Source organism: Pristis pectinata, chromosome 4 (assembly GCF_009764475.1).
Source record: "Pristis pectinata isolate sPriPec2 chromosome 4, sPriPec2.1.pri, whole genome shotgun sequence".
NCBI classification, from domain to species: Eukaryota; Metazoa; Chordata; class Chondrichthyes; order Rhinopristiformes; family Pristidae; genus Pristis; species Pristis pectinata.
In genome coordinates, this window is record NC_067408.1 from 4,170,753 (window position 1) to 4,190,127 (window position 19,375).

At 47.8% G+C, this 19,375-nt stretch overlaps 1 protein-coding gene across 3 annotated transcripts in view; it reads right to left on the reverse strand.

The window, feature by feature from the left end:
* The window catches only part of dctn4 (dynactin 4), a 50,474-nt gene extending 31,475 nt beyond the window's left edge, over window positions 1-18,999 (reverse strand). Inside the window, exons 1-5 of one of the 3 annotated variants that reach the window (XM_052013810.1) lie at window positions 18,799-18,999; window positions 7,838-7,908; window positions 6,077-6,255; window positions 5,124-5,167; window positions 4,097-4,204 (exon numbers count right to left, since the gene is read on the reverse strand). In XM_052013810.1, coding sequence (XP_051869770.1) covers window positions 4,097-4,204; window positions 5,124-5,167; window positions 6,077-6,255; window positions 7,838-7,908; window positions 18,799-18,933 — 537 coding nt within the window. In that variant the 5' untranslated portion in view covers window positions 18,934-18,999. Of the gene's footprint in view, window positions 1-4,096; window positions 4,205-5,123; window positions 5,168-6,076; window positions 6,256-7,837; window positions 7,909-10,324; window positions 10,420-18,798 lie in introns of those variants that run through there. The other 2 variants (XM_052013811.1, XM_052013813.1) reach the window with 2 other exon arrangements.
* Window positions 19,000-19,375: the final 376 nt, after the last annotated feature.

Genomic DNA, 19,375 nt, shown 5'->3' on the forward strand with positions numbered 1-19,375 from the left:
CAGCAGCAGTATTGAGAGAAAAAAATCATTCACGGTTAAGGCAATCGAATTAACATGTACGACCTAAACAAATTTGATTAGACTGTGTTGGTCGTTGTACACCTGGTTAGTTAGCAGACTTAAATACCAAGTGATTTTTCTTTTACACTATAAATATCGACAAACTGTACATAAATCTCTATGAGTCATTTAACTACTAACAACTGTCATTATGAGCAAGTATCCTGGGGAATTCTAAGCTGCTTGTTTGAGTGCCAGTGGGGCACATACCTTCCGCTCCAAGTGTCAGTCCAGAGCAGCCTAAGCTCCCAGGGAAACACACCATCAGTCTCTGGATCACATACAGTTCTCTTCCAGGATACCAACCCTCCAGTGGATCAGTCTGAGGACCAGCTTGCTCAGTTATGGCCCTCAAACCCAAGATCTAATTGAAGAAGCCTATCTATCCACTTCGTCCTCCACCCAGATGGACAGACTCCCTTGCTGAAATGACAACACCTCCAGTCTTGCAGGAATCCATGTTCTCACCAGCCGCCTCTTTTAGAATGTTGTGCTGTTCCCACTGACCAAGTCCAATCTTGAAGGGAAGCATGGCACTGCATTCAGAACACCTCTTTCCAAGAGAACAGTGTAGACAGGATGAGCTGAATAGCTCCTTCGGCACTGTACAATTCAGACTCCTTCCCACTATTTAGCTGATTGTTAAAGGATTCCTGTGCCCAGCCATGAATAATGCTGGTCTCCCAGTACAGCTGTTGATCACATCTGGGTAAAGTGTTGCTTTCCAAAACTGGAGCTAAGTTTGCCCTTTGTAGCCTTGAGTTCAGCTTGCTGAGGATGAGTAATCACTTCAGCTTTAATTTCCCCCATCCTGCAAAGTTCCTTATACCACAAGATCTCCCCAGAAATGTCAATTCAACGCAAGGAGCCCATAATTCAAGGAGAATATTACACAATGATACAACAAAGGAGGCTATTTGTCAGTCATGCCTGTGCTGGTTCTCTGGGGGAAAAGAAACCTCTCAAGTAGGTTTCAGTCCCCTCTCTTTCCCCACAGCCTTGCCACCCAATTTTATTACAGCACAAAAGAAGACCATACTGAAAAGGGTGAAGCTCTGTAATAAAATTGGGAACTAGGACCAAGACCAGAAGGACAGGTCATGTTCCCTCCTTTTGTTACGAAGACCTTGAACATTATATTGATAACAGTATAATTGATATGGGAGTTCTTCCAGCAAATGGTGTAAGAGGAAAAGTGTCAACACTGGTATGTGGGCCATTTAGAACATAGAACCGGACAGCACAGGAACAGGCCCTTTGGCCCACAATGTTGTGCCGAACTAATTAAATTAGTAATCAAATGCACAACTCAATTAATCTCTTCTGCCTCCACAATGTCCATATCCTTCCCACCTCCTGCACATTCCTATGCCTTTCTAAGAGCCTCTTAAATGCCTCTATCGTATTTGCTTCCACCCCCACCCCTGGCAGCACATTCCAGGCACCCACCACCGTGTAAAAAAAAACTTGTCCCGCACATCTCCTTTGAACTGACCACCTCTCACATTAAATGCATGCCCTCTAGTATTAGACATTTCAACCTTGGGAAAAAGATGCTGGCTGTCTACTCTAGCTATGCCCCTCAATCATATAAACCTCTATCAGATCTCCCCTCAGCCTCTGCCGCGCCAGAGAAAACAACCCAAGTTTGTCCAGCCTCTGGTACCGACATTTGAGCTTTAAATGTCGGTACCAGTGCTGTTAAGGATGTGGAATAGTCAGACCCTCAAACCTGTCCTACCATTCGGCTAAATCACAGCTTCTCCTAGGTCTGAGGGACCACTGCACTGCTGGGAGGTGCTATCTTTCAGAGAGAATGTTAAACCAAGGATCCACCCCCTCGAAAGTGTTAACGATTCGCAGAGTAGACAAGTTGCCCCAGAGCCCTAACCAATAAGTAATCCTCAGAAAAAAAGCACATTTGAAAAAAAATTAGCTGGCCATCGTCTCACAGTTGTTTGCAAGAGATTGCTTATGAAAATTGCCAGCAGTGTTTCCTGTGTTGCAATGATGATGATATTTTTAAAGTTCCTTGACTAACTCTCCCAAGATTGTGATGTGAATGCAAATGTTACTTCTGAGTTCGATCTGTACCTTAACTACCTATTGGTTAAATTTCCCTTAACATATTAATTAAACAATGCTCATGAAAAATGCAGGCTATTGGAAGTACTCAGGTTAGGCAGTATCCGGAGAGAGCAAAACAGCATTCACATTTCAGATTGATGATATTTCATCAAACAGTGCTAATAACAGTTCAATGAACCAACACATCAGTTCTGCTTCTTTCCCTATAATGCTGACAGATGTGATGAGTATTTCCTGCATTTTCTGTTTTAATTTAGATTTCTGCAGTTGTTTTACTTTTGTAAAAATCTAACCGAGCTGGAGCAACAATCTGCTGGAGGAACGCAGCAGGTCGAGCAGCATCCGTGGGAGGAGAGGAATTGTCGACATTTCAGGTCAAAACCCTGCATCAGGAATCTGCGAAGTTTCAACCTGAAACATCAACAATTCCTCCCCCCCCACCCCCCACACAGATGCTGCTCAACCCACTGAGTTCCTCCAGCAGATTGTTTGTTGCTCCAGATTCCAGCACCTGCGGTCTCCGGTGTCTGAGCTGATTTTCAACAGGTCTCCAACCTGCTCAGCTTTTCAGGGAAAACAGTTTAATTGCTTTCATAGTATAAGCCTTCCAGGACTGTCCCAGCAATGGAGCAGAGCAGAACCTCAAAAGCAAGCTGCACGATAAGTTTCATATTCTCACGTTACGTGATAGGATTGTATGCTTACAGAACTAAAATCAACAATAATGTCTTGCAAGATCGCAGATCACAGCTTGAGAATTGCAGTACTTGCAAAAATGTTACGCAACTTGCATTCCACAACACTCCTACTGAAAAACCTCAAAGTGTTTCACCTTGGGAGAAGAAGTCTTTAAAGCATCTACTAGTGAGATGCAAACCCTGTGGTCAAGCACAGCCCAAAGATCTTTGATGTGGATAATGGTGCTTTGAACAGGTTATAGCAATGGGCCAGAGTGTGGCCAAATAGCCAAGGCTCAAGTTCTCCCAGGATAGAGATGTCAAATACTAGAGGGCATGCATTTAAGGTGAGGGGAAAAGTTCAAAGGAGATGTGTGGGGCAGGTTTTGTTTTAAAGTACAGAGAGTGGTGGGTGCCTGGAATGTGCTGCCAGGAGTGGTGGTGGAGGCAGATACGATAGGAGGCTCTTAGACAGGCACATGACTGTGCAGAGAATGGAGGGATATGGACCATGGGCAGGCAGAAGGGATTAGTTTAATTAAGCATCATTAGCTTAACTAGTTCAGCACGACGTTATGGGTCGAAGGGCCTGTTCCTATGCTGTACTGTTCTATGTGTGATGGGATCAGTGGTTGATAGAGAAGCCAATGGAGAGAAGCTCCCATTGAAGTGCAGCCCAAGGGAAGATATTGTAGGCTGCAGTCAAGCACTTTATCAAGACCCTGCAGCTCCCAGTGCTGACAGACTCTGAGCCAAAGGTTGCGACCTCTGCGTTGTCTCTGGATCTCCCCCAGTTCAGCAAACAGGATACTGATGTAGAAGACAAAGGGAAGGGAGCTCTAGTGAATAAAAGGGTTACTCTCTCTCTACTGGTAAACAGCTTGAGTCATGTCTGCTCGTGAAGTCTCTGCTTGGTGTGGTAAGGAGCTGCTGAGATTCAAGGCCACCAGGAACAGGGTTGTTTGTGCACACAGAAGCCTCAGCTTGACCAATGGTAACGTGAGCTGGTCAAGCAGACCCAAATACGGGTATGCCTGTGCAGGAAGTGGACACCCACCGGAGAACAATGTACTTAAGTTTGTTAGCACCCTGTATTCCTTGAGTCAGGCCATGCGCAGGGAAGAGCAGCACTGACTGTTTGCTCCTCCATGTACCCCCACTCCCACTAGCGTTAAACTAATAAAGCATTAATCATAAGTTCTTTGGTTCTGCTGTTGTCTGATTTATTACAGAGCACGGGTCGACTTTTACACTGATAAAGGGAAACTCACAGAAAAGGCTAAAGGCATGTAGTTTCTACGTCTGACCAGCTTCTTTCGATCACGCTCAATCTTCTCTCTCTGTGCCAGTTGGTGGTAATACTCCAGCAATTTATTGATCTGTAGAGGAAGGTGGAAAGTAATACTTTTCATTTACAGTGCACACTGGTGAGAGTTACACATTGTAACTCCCTGAATTCCTAATTAACTCCCGAATCAGACAAAGACACCATTGAAAGAGATGAAGAAGATACAGGCACTCATTGTTCTATAACCATTCCAATCATGTGACAGGGAAAATAAAGTTAACCAATGCCCCCAAGTGTTATGCAAAGACTCTCATCTCGGATTAGACTGGGCTTTGGTGCTCCTTTCCCCATCTCCTCACAACAGCATTTTTGGCTGAAGAGTCAGAAACATTTACTTGTCTAGGCTTGGGTTCAACGATCATCAACAGGTGGCGTCACAGCGATACAGCAGGTCGAGCCACTGCCTCACAGCTCCAGAGACCCGGGTTCGATCCCAACCTCCGGTGCTGTCTGCGTGGAGTTTGCACGTTTTCCCTGTGACTGTGTAGGTTTCCCCTGGGTGCTCCAGTTTCCTCCCACAACCTAAAGACGTGCAGGTTTGGTAGGTTAACTGGTCACTGTAAATTGTGTGGATGAGGGGAAGATTCTGGGGGGAATTGATGGGAATGTGGGGAGAATAAAATGGAATTATTTTAAATGGGTGATTGGTGGTAAGTGAATTTATTGTCACATATACTGAGGTACAGTGAAAAACGTTGTTTTGCATGCCATCCATACAGATCATTTCATCACATCAGTGCATTGAGGTAGTACAACGCAATAACAGAATGCAGAATAGAGTGTTACAGTTACAGAGAAAGTGCTGTGCAGGCAGTCAATAAGGTTCAAGGTCATGACGAGGTAGATTGAGTGGTCAAAAGTCGGCGGAAGGACCCGTTTCCATACTGTATCGCTCCATGTCTCTGTGACCATAATTTGGCATCAACCACGTAACTTTACAGGTAACTCACCTTCTGGGTATGAAGGTTCTCTGGTTCCTGCCACCCTCCACTGGCTGAAAGAGAAGAAACATGATTGGTACAGTTCACAGGACCTCTGACATATAGAAATGGAAAATCAGAGATAAATTTACGACATAAGGAGATCACTCAGCCCAAAACATCTGTGCTGGTTGATCGAGAACTACCTTCCAGCACCGGGTCCATATCCCTGAACATCATGGCTGTTCAGGTACACGTCCAATAGCTGTTTAAATAGAAAACAGAAAATGTTGGAAACACTCAGGAGGTCAGGCAGCTTCTGTGGAGGAAGGAGAGTTAACGTTTCCAGTTGACTGGATTGGAGGAGGTGAGTCATGGGGAGACGCTGGACAGGCTGCGCTTGTTTTTCCTGAAGTGGAGGAGGCTGAGGGGTGACCTGACAGAGGTACGAAAGATGAAAGGCATAGATAGGGTAGAGAGTCAGATCTTTTTCCCCACGGTAGGGATAGCAAAAACAAGGTGGCATGGGTTTAAGGCGAGAGGAAGGACTTTTAAAAGGGATTGGAGGGGAAAGTATTTTTTTTACACATAGAGTGGTTGATGTCTGGAACGTGCTGCCAGAGGAGGTGGGGGAATCAGATACACTCAGTACATTTAAGAGGCATTTAGACAGACACTTTAAGTAGGCAATGCATAGAAGGGCAAGGTCCTAATGCGGGCAAATTGGATTAGTGTAGATGGGCAAAAAGGTTGGCATGGACATGGTGGGCCGAAGGGCCTGTTTCTGTGCTATACGACTCTATGACTGGTACAGGAACCAATAAGGGTTCCTCTTCCTCCTCCCAGTAAAACTCTTTCTGGCTGAAGAAACAGCAGAATGTCACAGCACAGCAGAGCCACGCTGTGTCTTCCATCTGAAACACCCGTCCAATTCAGTCCCACCACAGCCTTGCTAGTTGGCTGGCCGGTTCGTCTCCACTTACCCACAGATTTGTCTGCCATGCCGACATCCCTAGAAGTCCAGCGGCAGAAGCCACAGGCCAGGTAGTAAGCCTTCTTCATGGTGGTCTTGGCTGGGTCATCAGGCAGGGGTGCCGGGATGTTTGTCGCTCTCGTGGAGAGAGTATGCATGCAGCTTGGGCAGTCAAAGCAATTGGCGCACCTACAGGACACAAGAAATATTAGACACCCTGCATTGCGCCAGTCCTGCCAGTAATCAATGTGTTCAACTCAAATCAAGGTTAACAGGCTTAAAAGGGGCGGTGGTGAGAGATTGGAAGATTACATTCACTTCGAGGCAATGAGATCGAGAAATTAGAGCAGTTGGGTTTGTTTTTAGAGCAGGCAAAACAAGTTGAGATTTGCCAGCAACACACACACACACACTCACAGGAACTCAGCAGGTCAGGCGGCATCTCTGGAGGGAAATAAACAGTCAACGTTTCGGATCGAGACCCTTCATCAGGCCTTCTCCTGCCTTAAGCCCTCCTCCTGGACAACCCGTTCTGGTGTTCTGCCCTCTCTGGATCTTTTCGATCACTCCATTGATGCTGCCTGACCTGCTGAGTTCATCCTCCAGAGGTTGCTCCATTTCCAGCATCTGCAGAATCTCTTGTGTCTGCATCTTTGAGATTTGCCAGACTTGATCAAAATCATGTGCATTTCATATACTTTCACCCAATCACAGGAGGGTTAATAAGTACAGGCAACAGATTTAAAATGATTGCCAAGATGAGGCGAATTCAGAGGGGGGCTGGAATCTGGAACGCACTGCCTGGGGGGATGGTGGAGGCACCCTATCTAGATGATCTATCTAGACGAGTACTTGAATCACCGAGGCAGAGGAGGCTATGGACTAAGTGCTGGTATTTAGTATTCAGAGAAGGGGACCTTACAGAGGTATACAAAATTACAAGGGGTATAGATAATGAGAATAATGGGAGGGAAACTTCGCCCCACAGCAGAGGTATCTAAAACCAAGAGGGCATAGGTTCAGGGTAAGGGGCAAGAGGTTTAGAGCGGATCTGAGGAAAAATTGTCTTCTTTCTTGTATAATTTATGCTTTCCTTGTGAATGTTGCATCTCTAGTGCTACGTGCCTGTGATGCTGCTGCAAGTAAGTTTTTCACTATACCTGTACATACACGTATTTGTGCATATGACAATAAACTCGACTTGACTTGAAGTACCATCAAGCTCAAGGACAGCTTCTATCCTGCTATTATCAGAATCTTGAACAGACCTCTCATATGCTCTTGATCTCCCAATCAACCTCGTTGTGGCCCTTGCACTTTATTTGTCTATCTGCACTGCACTTTCTCTGTAACAGTAACACTATATTCTGCATTCTGTTTTTTTCTTTTTACTACCTCAATGTAGTTATGTACGGCATGATCTGTCTGGATGGGAGGCAAACAAAAATGTTTTACTGTATCTCAGTACACGTGACAATAATAAACCAATGACAGATGAACTTAAAATGTTCAAGGGAATTTCAAATCCTGCTTTTATTTCACACATCAAAAGCAGGAGGGTAGTTTCATCTGATACCTTGTGCTTGGTATAGAGACATAGGGTGAAAGCAACAAAGCACCTGAAGAAATGACTGTGAATATTTCAGTGGGCCACAAACTGAAATGAGTGATTGCTGGGACATCTGCTAATCTTACAGTGCAACCACATGACAGTCACAAGAATCTATTGTTACAGCCATAGTGGCCTGGCTTTACAGAGGAAACAACTCACCTGTTCTTCTTCAGTTTTGCCTCAGCTGAGGGCATGTTCTCCAGACAACTTGGGCAATAGTGAGAATCCACCTGTAGATGGCAAAGTGAACATTAGGAGTCACACCACATTCACAGCAGCCGAAACTACAAGCTCACTAACAAACTGCAGTGCACTTTTTTTTAAATGGTGCCAGTTAAAACTCAGTGGATACTCCTCACACTGCAGTGTGGGGTCTGTCCTACTACAGACACTTGGGCACACAATCCAGATTAATACTCCCAATGTAGGGGCTGAGGGACTGATATATAGTCAAATGAGACCATCAGGAAGGAGGTACAGGAGCCTTGAGGACCCACACCCAACGACTTAGGAACAGCTTCTTCCCCTCTGCCATCAGATTTCTGAACAGTCCAAGAACACTACCCCATTATTCCTTTTTTTTGCACTTATTTATTTTGTAATTTAGAGTAATTTTAATGTCTATGCACTGTACTGCTGCTGCAAAACAAACTTCACGTCATACAAGTCAGTGACAATAAACCTGATTCTGAAAAGAGACGGTAATCTAAAGCCCTGTTTGCATTCTCAGCTGGTTACTAAAATCTACAAGAGGCTGCAGATGCTGGAATCTGGAGCAACAAAGAATCTGCTGGAGGAACTCAGTAGGTCGAGCAGCATCTGGGCTGATGAAGGGTCAGGACAGGTAAAGGGTTTTAACCCAAAACGTTGAGAAGTCCTCTCCCCCCACAGATGCTGCTCGAGCCGCTGAGTTCCCCAGCAGGTTGTCTGTTGGTTGGTCACAAAATTCCAACTGCACTGTCCCAGTTCAAACAGAACGTTTCTCCCCAATGTTTTCAGTGAACAGTGATCTTCTGATCAATGCCAAAAGCGCAAGTTTTGTGTCATGACAAATCGACTGCCACATTGGAACAATAGCCACAGTCCCTATGTACTTCATTGGCTGAGAAGTGCTTTGAGATAAACCAAGGCTACAAAAATTATTTTTAGCTAACAGAATACATTTAGTAGCATTTATAAAACTATTCAACATAAAGGCAAAAGGAGAAGCAACAGTCACGAGGGGGCAAGCACGAAGTGAGGGGGAGGTGTGCGGATTCAGGGGAAGACAAAATTTAATCCAAACATTGGGTCTTAAAGTGGAAGGAAATGAGGAGTTAGCAGAAGTGGCCTAAAGCTGCTGCCTCAGACTCCAGTGGCATGGGTTCAATCCAGTGCTGTCTATGTGGAATTTGCAAGTAGCCACGTGAGTTCCCCCCAGCTGCTCCAGTTTCCTCCCACAATCCAAAATCAGGCGAGTCGACAGGTTTATCGACTACTGTAAACTGCCCCTGTACGGAGGTGAGGGATAGAATCTTGGTATTGGTTTATTATTGTCACTTGTAACAAGTTACAGTGAAAAACTTGTCTTGCATACCGATCGTACAGGTCAATTCATTACACAGTGCAGTTACATTGAGTTAGTACAGAGTGCATTGATGTAGTACAGGTAAAAACAATAACAGTACTGAGTAAAGTGTCACGGCTACAGAGAAAGTGCAGTGCAATAAGTTACAAGGTCACAACAAGGTAGATCATGAAGTTATAGTCCATCTCATTGTATAAGGGAACCATTCAATAGTCTTATCACAGTGGGGTAGAAGCTGTCCTTAAGTCTGGTGGTACATGCCCTCAGGCTCCTGTATCTTCTGACCGACGGAAGAGGAGAGAAGAGAGAATGTCCTGGGTGGGTGGGGTCTTTGATTATGCTGACTGCTTCACCAAGGCAACGAGAGGTAAAGACAGAGTCCAAGGAGGGGAGGCTGGTGTCCCTGATGCGCTGGGCTGTGTCCACAACTCTCTGCGGTTTCTTGCAGTCCTGGGCAGAGCAGTTGCTGTACCAAGCTGTGATACATCAAGATAGGATGCTTTCTATGGTGCATCGGTAAAAGTTGGTGAGAGTCAAAGGGGACAAACCAAATGTCTTTAGCTTCCTGAAGAAGTAAAGGAGCTGGTGAGCTTTCTTGGCCGTGGCAACTACGTGATTTGAACAGGATCTGGGGGAAGTTGATGGGAATGCAGGGTCGCAGGGATAATTAGTGGGGAAATGGATTTGCTCTGTGAACCAGCTGAAATAACCTCCTATGTCATCAGGAACTATGGAAATAATCTTGACAAGAGAAGAGATGAGGAGAAATCATATTAGGCCAACCTAGCAGAGGGTGAGGGGAAGTGGAATGACTTGAAGCTCATTATATTAGTCATCGAAGACATGGATGAGAGTTGCAAGAGGAAATAATCTGGGTTGGGGGCAGAGGCAAATGTGTCGTACATTGGCAAGCTGACAGTCGTAATGATTGGAAGTTTATGGCTTCCACAGCTCAACTCAGGCTTGAACATGGCACAGAGTGTGCCAGCAGTTGGAAACAAAAGCCAGGAGAGCAGAGAGTCAGAGTCAAGATGTTATCATAATCGTCTACACGAAAGACACTGGAACAAAGGCTTTACCTGCAAGTGAACAGACGTTCTGGCAGAAAGCTTGCAGTCAGATCACGGTTGAAGTGAATAATTCATGCAGCAAAGAAAGACACAAAGACCGCATGCACACACAGACACCACCAGAGGCCAAGATTACTCATTTGTTGACGTAAGGCAGAACTAAAACCCCAAGATACATGTTTGTAATGCTCTCCTTTCCATGACATTCAGAGATTGCACCACTTTATGATTTCCTGTATATGTCACCATATATTTGCTGACCAGGTTATTTTTTGAGCAAGAAATTACCTTGTTGCATTACATTGTTTGCACATGAGCCCGCAAATGAACACCTCCCCACCACACCCCGCCCCCTCCCCCATTAATCCCACCTCTTGGTTATTTTCTGCAGAGGACCCCAATTCAGGTCTTTGATAACTCATAACTTGGTGCTAGGAGAATTGCAAATGCAACACCTTGCACCAAAAGTATGGATAAATTCAGCAAGAACAGACAAGTCAACTTAACCTTAGTGTTGGGAAAATTCTTACAAACAGTGATCTCTGACAAAACCAGTCATGACCAGTATGATTTACTGGAAACCAACACTGGGTTTGTAAAAGGCACATTACGTACACGGGTTTCCAAGCTTTTGATAAAGTGCCACATTACAGGTTTATCAGATTATTAACAGAAAATAGGCCATCCAGGCCCTGTCCCACCATTTAGCAAGACCGTGGCTGATCCTTCACCCAAACACAACCTCCCCACACTAACCCTAGATCCCTTTATTCCCTTAATACCCAAAAACCAACAAATCTGCCTCAGCAACCGAGTTTCCACAGTCCTCTTAGGTAGACAGTTCCAAAGACTCCTTACCCTCCGGGTGAATAAACAAATTCTAATCTCAGTCCCAAACGACCAACCTCGTATTTTGTAACCGGGACCCTATTTGTCAACACTACAGAAAGAACATCATCCCTTAAAGCCTTGTAAGAAGTTGTATCTTTCTGTGAGGTCACTTCTCATTTTTCTAAACTCAAGACGGTACAGTACCAGTCTACATAATTTCCAAGGATAATTCCCTCATTCCAAAAACCTATCTGGATGCATCCTGGCTTGGTATGTCAACTGCTCTGCTGTGACCGCAAGAAACTACAGAGAGTTGTCGACACAGCTCAGTACATCACAGCAACCAACCTCCCCTCCATGGACTCTGTCTACACTTCTTGCTGCCTTGGTAAAGCAGCCAGCACAATTTAAGGACCCCACCCAACCTAAACATTCTCCCTTCTCCCACCTCCCATCAGGCAGAAGATACAAAAGCCTGAAAGCACGTACCACCAGGCTCAAGAACAGCTTCTGTCCCACCGTTATAAGACTATTGAATGGTCTCCTAGTATGATAAGATGGATTCTTGACTTTTCAATCTACCTCGTTATGATCTTGCACCTTATTGTCTGCCTGCACTGCACTTTCTCTGTAACTGTAACACGTTATTCTGCATTCTGTTATTGCTTTTCCCCTAGTATTACCTCAATGCATTGTAATGAACTGGTCTGTATGGACCGTACACAAGACAAGTTTTTCACTGTACCTCAGTACATGTGACAATAATAAACCAATTTACCAACCTGTGTAATAAGAGAGGGATAAGAAATTAGCTTACTGAAGAAAAAAGAGCAATGATAATTTCTGGCACCAGAGGAAGTAGATAGTTGTGCTTGGACCATGGCTTATCCTATATTAGTGACTTTAATTTAGAGGCAAATAGGGCAAAGCAGAAAATTTGCAGACAACATGGTGAACAAGGATAGTGATAAAGTTAATACAAAAGTTGGTAGAATGAGTCAGATGACATTTCAATGCTGGGAAGTGCAAGTGAAATTTTTGGGGAAAAAAAATGAAGTAATTTAAGCAGCACAATTCTAAATGGGCTGCAGGAACAGAACATGCTTCTGTGCTGTATAACTCTCTGTCCTTCCTATAGTGTGGTGGCTGGAACTGCACACAGAATTCCAGGTGGGGCCTAGCCAACGTTTTGCACAACTGTAGCCTGACATCCCAACTCTTGGGGCCGGTGCTTCAACTGATGAAGGCGGCCAGGACTTGGGCCTTTCTCATCACCGTCTGCCTGTTCCTTGTTTTAGGGAGCTATGTGCCGGTACCCCGAGGCTTCTCTGTTGACCAACACTCCCCTGGGCCTTGCCATTCACTATTGTCTGTCTTGCCCTGATTCAACTTCTCAAAATGCATCACTTCGCACTTGATCGGAGTTAAATTCCATCTGCCATTGTCTTGCCCACTTTCCCAGTTGATCTAGATCTTTTTGTAACCTCAGACAACCTTGTTTCACTGTCCACTGTGCCACCAATTTTGATGTCATCTGCAAACTTACTAATCATGCCAGCTACATTCTCAACCGATTCATTAATAAAGATGACAAACAACAAAGGACCCGACACAAGCTCTGCAGCACACCACTGGTCACAGGCCACCAATCTGACAAACAACCCTCCACTACCACCCTCTGCCTCCTACCACCAAGCCAATTTTGTATCCAATTCGCCAGCTCATCCTGGATCCCATGCGCTCTAACCTTCTGGACCAGCCTACCATGTGGGACCTTGTCAAAGACCTTAGTGAAGTCCATGTAGACAAGTGTCTACCACCATGCCCCCATCAATCCTCTCGGCCACCTCTTCAAAAAAACTCAATAAAATTCATGAAACACTATTTCCCATGCACAAAGCCATGCTGACCATTCCCAATTACAAATCCTTGCCTTTTCAAATGCAAATAAATCCTGTCCCTCAGAATACTTTCCAGTAAGATTACCACCACTGATGTAAGGCTCATTGGAGCAATCCTCCAGTCTTCTGGTACCTTATCAATGGCTAATGAAGATACAAAAGTTTCTGCCAAGGCCACAGCAATTTCCTCTCTTGGTTCCCATAATATCCTCTGATCCCTGGTCAGGCCCCAAGGATTTATCCACCTTTATGCATTCCAAGACCTCCAGTATCTCCTTTGTAATGTTGATAATGCGCCAGAATAAACACTCTTCCCTCCCCTGAAGTCACGAGCTTCCATGTCCTTCTCCATGGTAAGTACAGACAAAAAGTATTCATTTACGACCTTGTCTGTCTCCTGTGGTTCCACACGTAGATCACCAAACTGACCCTTGATAGGACCTACTGTCTCTTGAGCTACCCATTTGATCATAATATACTTAGAGAATTTTTTGGGATTCTCCTTTATCTAGTCTGCCAGGATATCGCATGGTCCCTTTTTTACCCTCCCAATTTCCTTAAGTGTACTCCTACATCCCATACACTTGCTTGATCCCAGCTGCCTCTACCTGACATATGCCACCTCCTTTTATCTGATCAGTCCCTTAATATCCCAAGTCAACCAAGGTTGCCTAATCTTGCCAGCCTTACCTTTCACCATAACAGGAACATGTTGTTCCTGGACGTTTCCCATCTCACTTTTGAAATCCTCCCAGTTTCCAGACATACCTTTACCTGCAACAACCTATCCCAATCAACTTTTGCTGGTTCCTATCTGATGCCATTAAAATTAGTCTTCCCCAACTGGGTTAGTAAGTTTGCTGATGATACAAAGGTTGGTGTTGTAGTGGATAGTGTAGAAGGTTGCTGTAGATTACAACAGGAGATTGATAGAATCTGGGCTGAGAAGTGGCAGATGGAGTTCAACCCGGATAAGTATGAAGTGATACACTTCGGGAGATCAAAATTTGAAGGCAGAATACAAGGTTAATGGCAGGACTCTTAGTAGTGTGGAGGAACAGAGGGATTTTGGGGTCCACGTTCATAGATCCCTCAAGGTTGCCGCACAGGTCGACAGGGCTGTTAAGAAGGCATATGGTGTGTTGGCCTTCATTAGTCAGGGTACTGAGTTCAAAAGTCGCGAGGTGATGTTGCAGCTCTATAGAACTCTGGTTAGACCACGGAGTATCGTGTTCAGTTCTGGTCGCCTCATTATAGGAAGGATGTGGAAGCTTTAAAGAGGGTGCAGAGGAGATTTACCAGGATGCTGCCTGGATTGGAGAGCATATCCTATGAGGACAGGTTGAGTGAGCTAGGGCTTTTCTCTTTGGAGAGGAGGAGGATGAGAGGTGACTTGATAGAGGTGTACAAGATGATAAGAGGCATCGATCAAGTGGACAGTCAGAGACTTCTTCCCAGGACAACAATGGCTAACACGAGGGGACATAATTTTTAAGGTGATTGGAGGAAGATATAAGGGGGATGTCAGGGGTAAGTTTTTTTACACAGAGAGTGGTGGGTGCATGGAACGCACTGCCAGCAGAGGTTGTGGGGCAGATACATTAGGGTCATTTAAGAGGCTCTTAGATAAACCCATTTAGATCAGAGATGCGGAGGAATTTCTTTAGCCAGAGGGTCATGGATTTAAGGAATTCGTTGCCACGTACAGCTGTGGAGGCCCGATCATTGGGGGTGTTTAAGGCGGAGATTGATAGGTATCTAATTAGTCAGGGTATCAAGGGATATGGGGATAAGGCCGGAAATTGGGGCTAGATAGGAATATAGTTTAGCTCATGGAGCAGACGATGGGCCGAATGGCCTACTTCTGCTCCTTTGTCTTGTGATATAAGTCAGTGATAATAAACCTGATTCTGATAATAATGGAACAATATTAATGAAACACACTGCTGACTCAGTGGTAATGTTTTTTTTATCAACTTTCATCAGAACCATTGGGTGTGACATTCCAAGCATTTTAGATCATTTTAGATCATTTTAGATTTCCAGCATGTGCTTTAGTTTAAGATATTAAGGCAGATGGTCAAAGACTTGGTCAAGAAGCTTGCTCAAACAGTCAAAAATAGAAATTGAAGAATGGCTTCATCTGAAGGCGTGGCCTTGAATTGTTGACCTATTAAACTCAGGATGATCACACGAGAAAATAGGACAGTAAGCCACTCAACTCCTCCCCATCACTCAATAAGATCACAGAATATCTACCACAGGCCTCATCTCCCTCTCTGCACCAGATCGACATGTCCCCCTGTCTTTCAAAAATGCATCTGCCTCCATTTGAGATACTTCTATTGATCCAGCCTCCATAACTCTCTGGGGAAGAGAGTTCAAGATTCCCCACTCTCTACGCATCTCAGTTTAAAATTTATCTTGAAACTCTTTCCCCTCATTCGAGATTCTGTTAGCGAAAACATCTCGACATCTACCTGTCAAGTTGGAACATGAGCATCAGTGCTTTGGATGATCCCAAGTTTGCAGTGGCCAACCAAGAATGAGTCAGTAAGTCATACAGCATGGAAACAGGCCCTTCGGCCCAACTGGTCCATGCCGACCAAGATTCCCATCTAAACTAGTCCCATCTGCCTGCATTTGACCCATAATCTTCAAAACCTTTCCTATCCATGTACCCGATTATGGAGAAGGATAGGATTGGTCCTCGGGTTGAGATTCTAGATTGGAGTAAGGCCAATTTTGATACCATCAGAAGGGATCTGGCAGGCATGCATTGGGATAGGCTGTTTTCCAGCGAAAAGATGCTTGGTAAGTGGGAGACTTTCAGTAGTGAAATATTGAGAGTACACTGTCTGTAGGTTCCTGTTAGAACGCAAGGCTAACAGGTTTAGGGAACCTTGGTTATTGAGGCCCCAGTAAAGAAAGAGGAGATACATATCAGCTATAGGCAGTTAGGATCAAATGAGGCACTTGACTGTAAGAAGTGCAAGAGAACACTTAAGAGAAATCAGGAGGGCAAAAAGAGGACATGAGGTTGCTCTGGCAGACAGGGTGAAAGAGAATCTCAAGGCTTTCTATAGCTATATTAAGAGCAAAAGGGTAGCAAGAGACAAAATTGGTCCTCTTGAAAATCAGCATGGTTATCTTTGCATGGAGCTGAAAGCGATGCGGGAGATCTTAAATGAATTTTTTGCATCCGTATTTACTCTGGAGACAGACACAGAGACGACAGACCTGAGGAAAAATAGTGAGGTCATGGACTGTGTCCAGATTATGAAAGAGGAGGTGCTTGCTGTCTTGAGGTGACTGAAGGTGGATAAATCCCCAGGACCTGACGAGGTGTCCCCTCGGACCTTGTGGGAAGCTGGTGCAGTAATTGCAGGGGCTCTGGCAGAGATATTTAAAATGCCTTAGCCACGGGTGAGGTGCCGGAGGACTGGAGGATAGCTAATGTTGTTCCATTGTTCAAGAACAGCTTCGAGAATAAGCTGGGAAATTATAGGCCAGTGAGCCTGACGTCAGTCGTGGGTAAATTATTGGAAGGTATTCTCAGGGACAGGATATACAAGTATTTGGATAGACTGGGCCTGATTAGGGATAGTCAACATGGCTTTGTGCATGGTAGATCATGTCTAACCAATCTAATAGAGTTTTTTGAGGAGGTTACCAAGATTGATGAGAGAAAGGTAGTGGACATTGTCGAAGACCTTGCTAAAGTCCATGTAGACAAAGTCCCACATCGGATGCTGGTCCAGAAGGTTAAGTCGCTTGGCATTCAGGATGAAGTAGTCAACTGGATTCAACATTGGCTTAGCGGGAGAAGCCAGAAAGTGGTAGTAGATGGTTGTGTCTCTGACTGGAGGCCCATGACTAGTGGTGTGCCGCAAGGATCAGCGCTGAGTTCATTGTTGTTTATCATCTATATTAATGATTTAGATGATAATGTGGTAAACTGGATCAGAAAATTTGTGGATGACACCAAGATTGGGGGCATAGTGGACAATGAGGAAGGCTATCAAAGCTTGCAAAGTGATCTGGACCAGCTAGGAAAATAAGCTGAAAAATGGCAGATAGAATTTAATGCAGATAAGTGCGAGGTGAGTGGGAGGACAAACCAGGGTTGGGGGGTTGGTCAGACACCAGGTAGGAGGAGTGGGGGAGGGGGGGGTCAGACCGGGGAAGAGGGGTGAGGGAGGGAGGGAGGGAGGGAGGGAGGGGGGGGAGGGAGGGAGGGAGGGGGGGAGGGAGGGGGGGAGGGGGGGGAGGGGGGGGGGGGGGGGGGGGGGGGGGAGGGGGAGGGGGGGAGGGAGGGGTGGGGGGAGGGGGGGAGGGAGGGGTGGGGGGGAGGGAGGGGTGGGGGGGAGGGAGGGGAGGGGTGGGGGGGAGGGGGGAGGGAGGGGAGGGGTGGGGGGAGGGGGGAGGGGGGGGAGGGGAGGGGGGGAGGGAGGGGTGGGGGGAGGGGTGGGGGGAGGGGGGAGGGGAGGGGGGGGAGGGGAGGGGTGGGGGGAGGGGGGGAGGGGAGGGGTGGGGGGAGGGGGGAGGGGAGGGGGGAGGGGTGGGGGGAGGGGGGAGGGGAGGGGGGAGGGGAGGGGGGAGGGGAGGGGGGAGGGGAGGGGTGGGGGGAGGGGAGGGGTGGGGGGAGGGGGTGGGGGAGGGAGGGGGTGGGGGTGGGAGGGGGTGGGGGTGGGAGGGGGTGGGGGAGGGAGGGGGTGGGGGAGGGAGGGAGGGGGTGGGGGAGGGAGGGAGGGGGTGGGGGAGGGGGGGAGGGGGGAGGGAGGGGAGGGAGTGAGTAAGTCAGACCGGGGAAGAGGGGTGGGTGTGGGGTCAGACCGGGGAAGAGGGGTGGGTGTGGGGTCAGACCGGGGAAGGGGGGGGAGGGGGTCAGACACCGGGGAAGGGGGGGGGGAGGGGGTCAGACACCGGGGAAGGGGGGGGGAGGGGGTCAGACACCGGGGGAGGGGGGGGGAGGGGGTCAGACACCGGGGAAGGGGGGGGGAGGGGGTCAGACACCGGGGAAGGGGGGGGGAGGGGGTCAGACACCGGGGAAGGGGGGGGGAGGGGGTCAGACACCGGGGAAGGGGGGGAGGGGGTCAGACACCGGGGGAGGGGGTCAGACACCGGGGAAGGGGGGGAAGGGGGGGGAAGGGGGGGAAGGGGGGGAAGGGGGGGGAGGGGGTCAGACACCGGGGAAGGGGGGAGGGGGTGTCAGACCGGGGAAGAGGGGTGGGGGTCAGACACCGGGGAAGGGGGGGGAGGGGGTCAGACACCGGGGAAGGGGGGGGAAGGGGGGGTCAGACACCGGGGAAGGGGGGAGGGGGAGGGGGTGTCAGACCGGGGAAGAGGGGTGGGGGTCAGACACGGGGGAAGGGGATCAGACACGGGGGGGGGGGGGGAAGGGGAGGTCAGACACCGGGGGGTGGGGGGTCAGACTGTCGGGGGTGGGGGGGGGGGGGTTGCGGTGAGGAAGGCCCGACAGCTGCCGGCTTCTCGCCTCCAACACAACAGGCCACGGCCCGTCACCATGGGGAGGGCCGGCTGACAGGCGGCGCCGCGCAGCCATTGGCTCCTCCATTTGTCCGGCACCGCCGGCAGCCAATCATCGAGGGTGTCACGGAAGAGGGGGCGGGCCGTCCACCTCCGGCAGCCAATCAGCGAGGAGGGGGCGGGCCGCCACTCCTGGGCGGGTCCGCCTCGACGAGCCGAACGATATTTTCGCCCGGAATCCGACCGCCCCGGGACACCCACCTCATGGGAGACGCACTCCAGCGAGCGCAGCTCATGGCAGTAGCGGCAGAAGTAGAGCTGCGACAGAGGCAGCCGCAGCTTCTTCTCCCCGTTCACCAGGTAAACCACCCGCTCCAGCTGCAGCAGCGACGCCATCTTCCCCGGCGTCCTGCCACCATCCCGGCTCGACGCGATTGCGTCACCGGCGTCCGCCGGCCGTGGGTGGACGTGATGACGCTGTAGGGGAGGGGTGGAGCTTGTGGGTCCCCCCACCTGGCGCCCTGACGTCAGCAGAATCAGGTCCTGCCACCCATCCTGGTTGGGGATGCAGGGCATAGCAAGAGTCCAGGGGAGCTGATTGCTTTAGAGTCATAGAGAGAGGCCCTTCGGCCCATCGAGTCTGTGTCAACCATCAACTACCCGTTTACATTAATCCCAATTTTTTTTAATCCTCCCCACATTCTGGTCAGACCTCCCCAGATTCTAACACTCATCTATACAATAGGGGCAAGTTACAGTGGCCTAATAACCTCCACATCTTTGGGATTTTGGAGGAACCCAGAAGGTTCCCACCTGCTTCAAGATGGCATTGACTGTA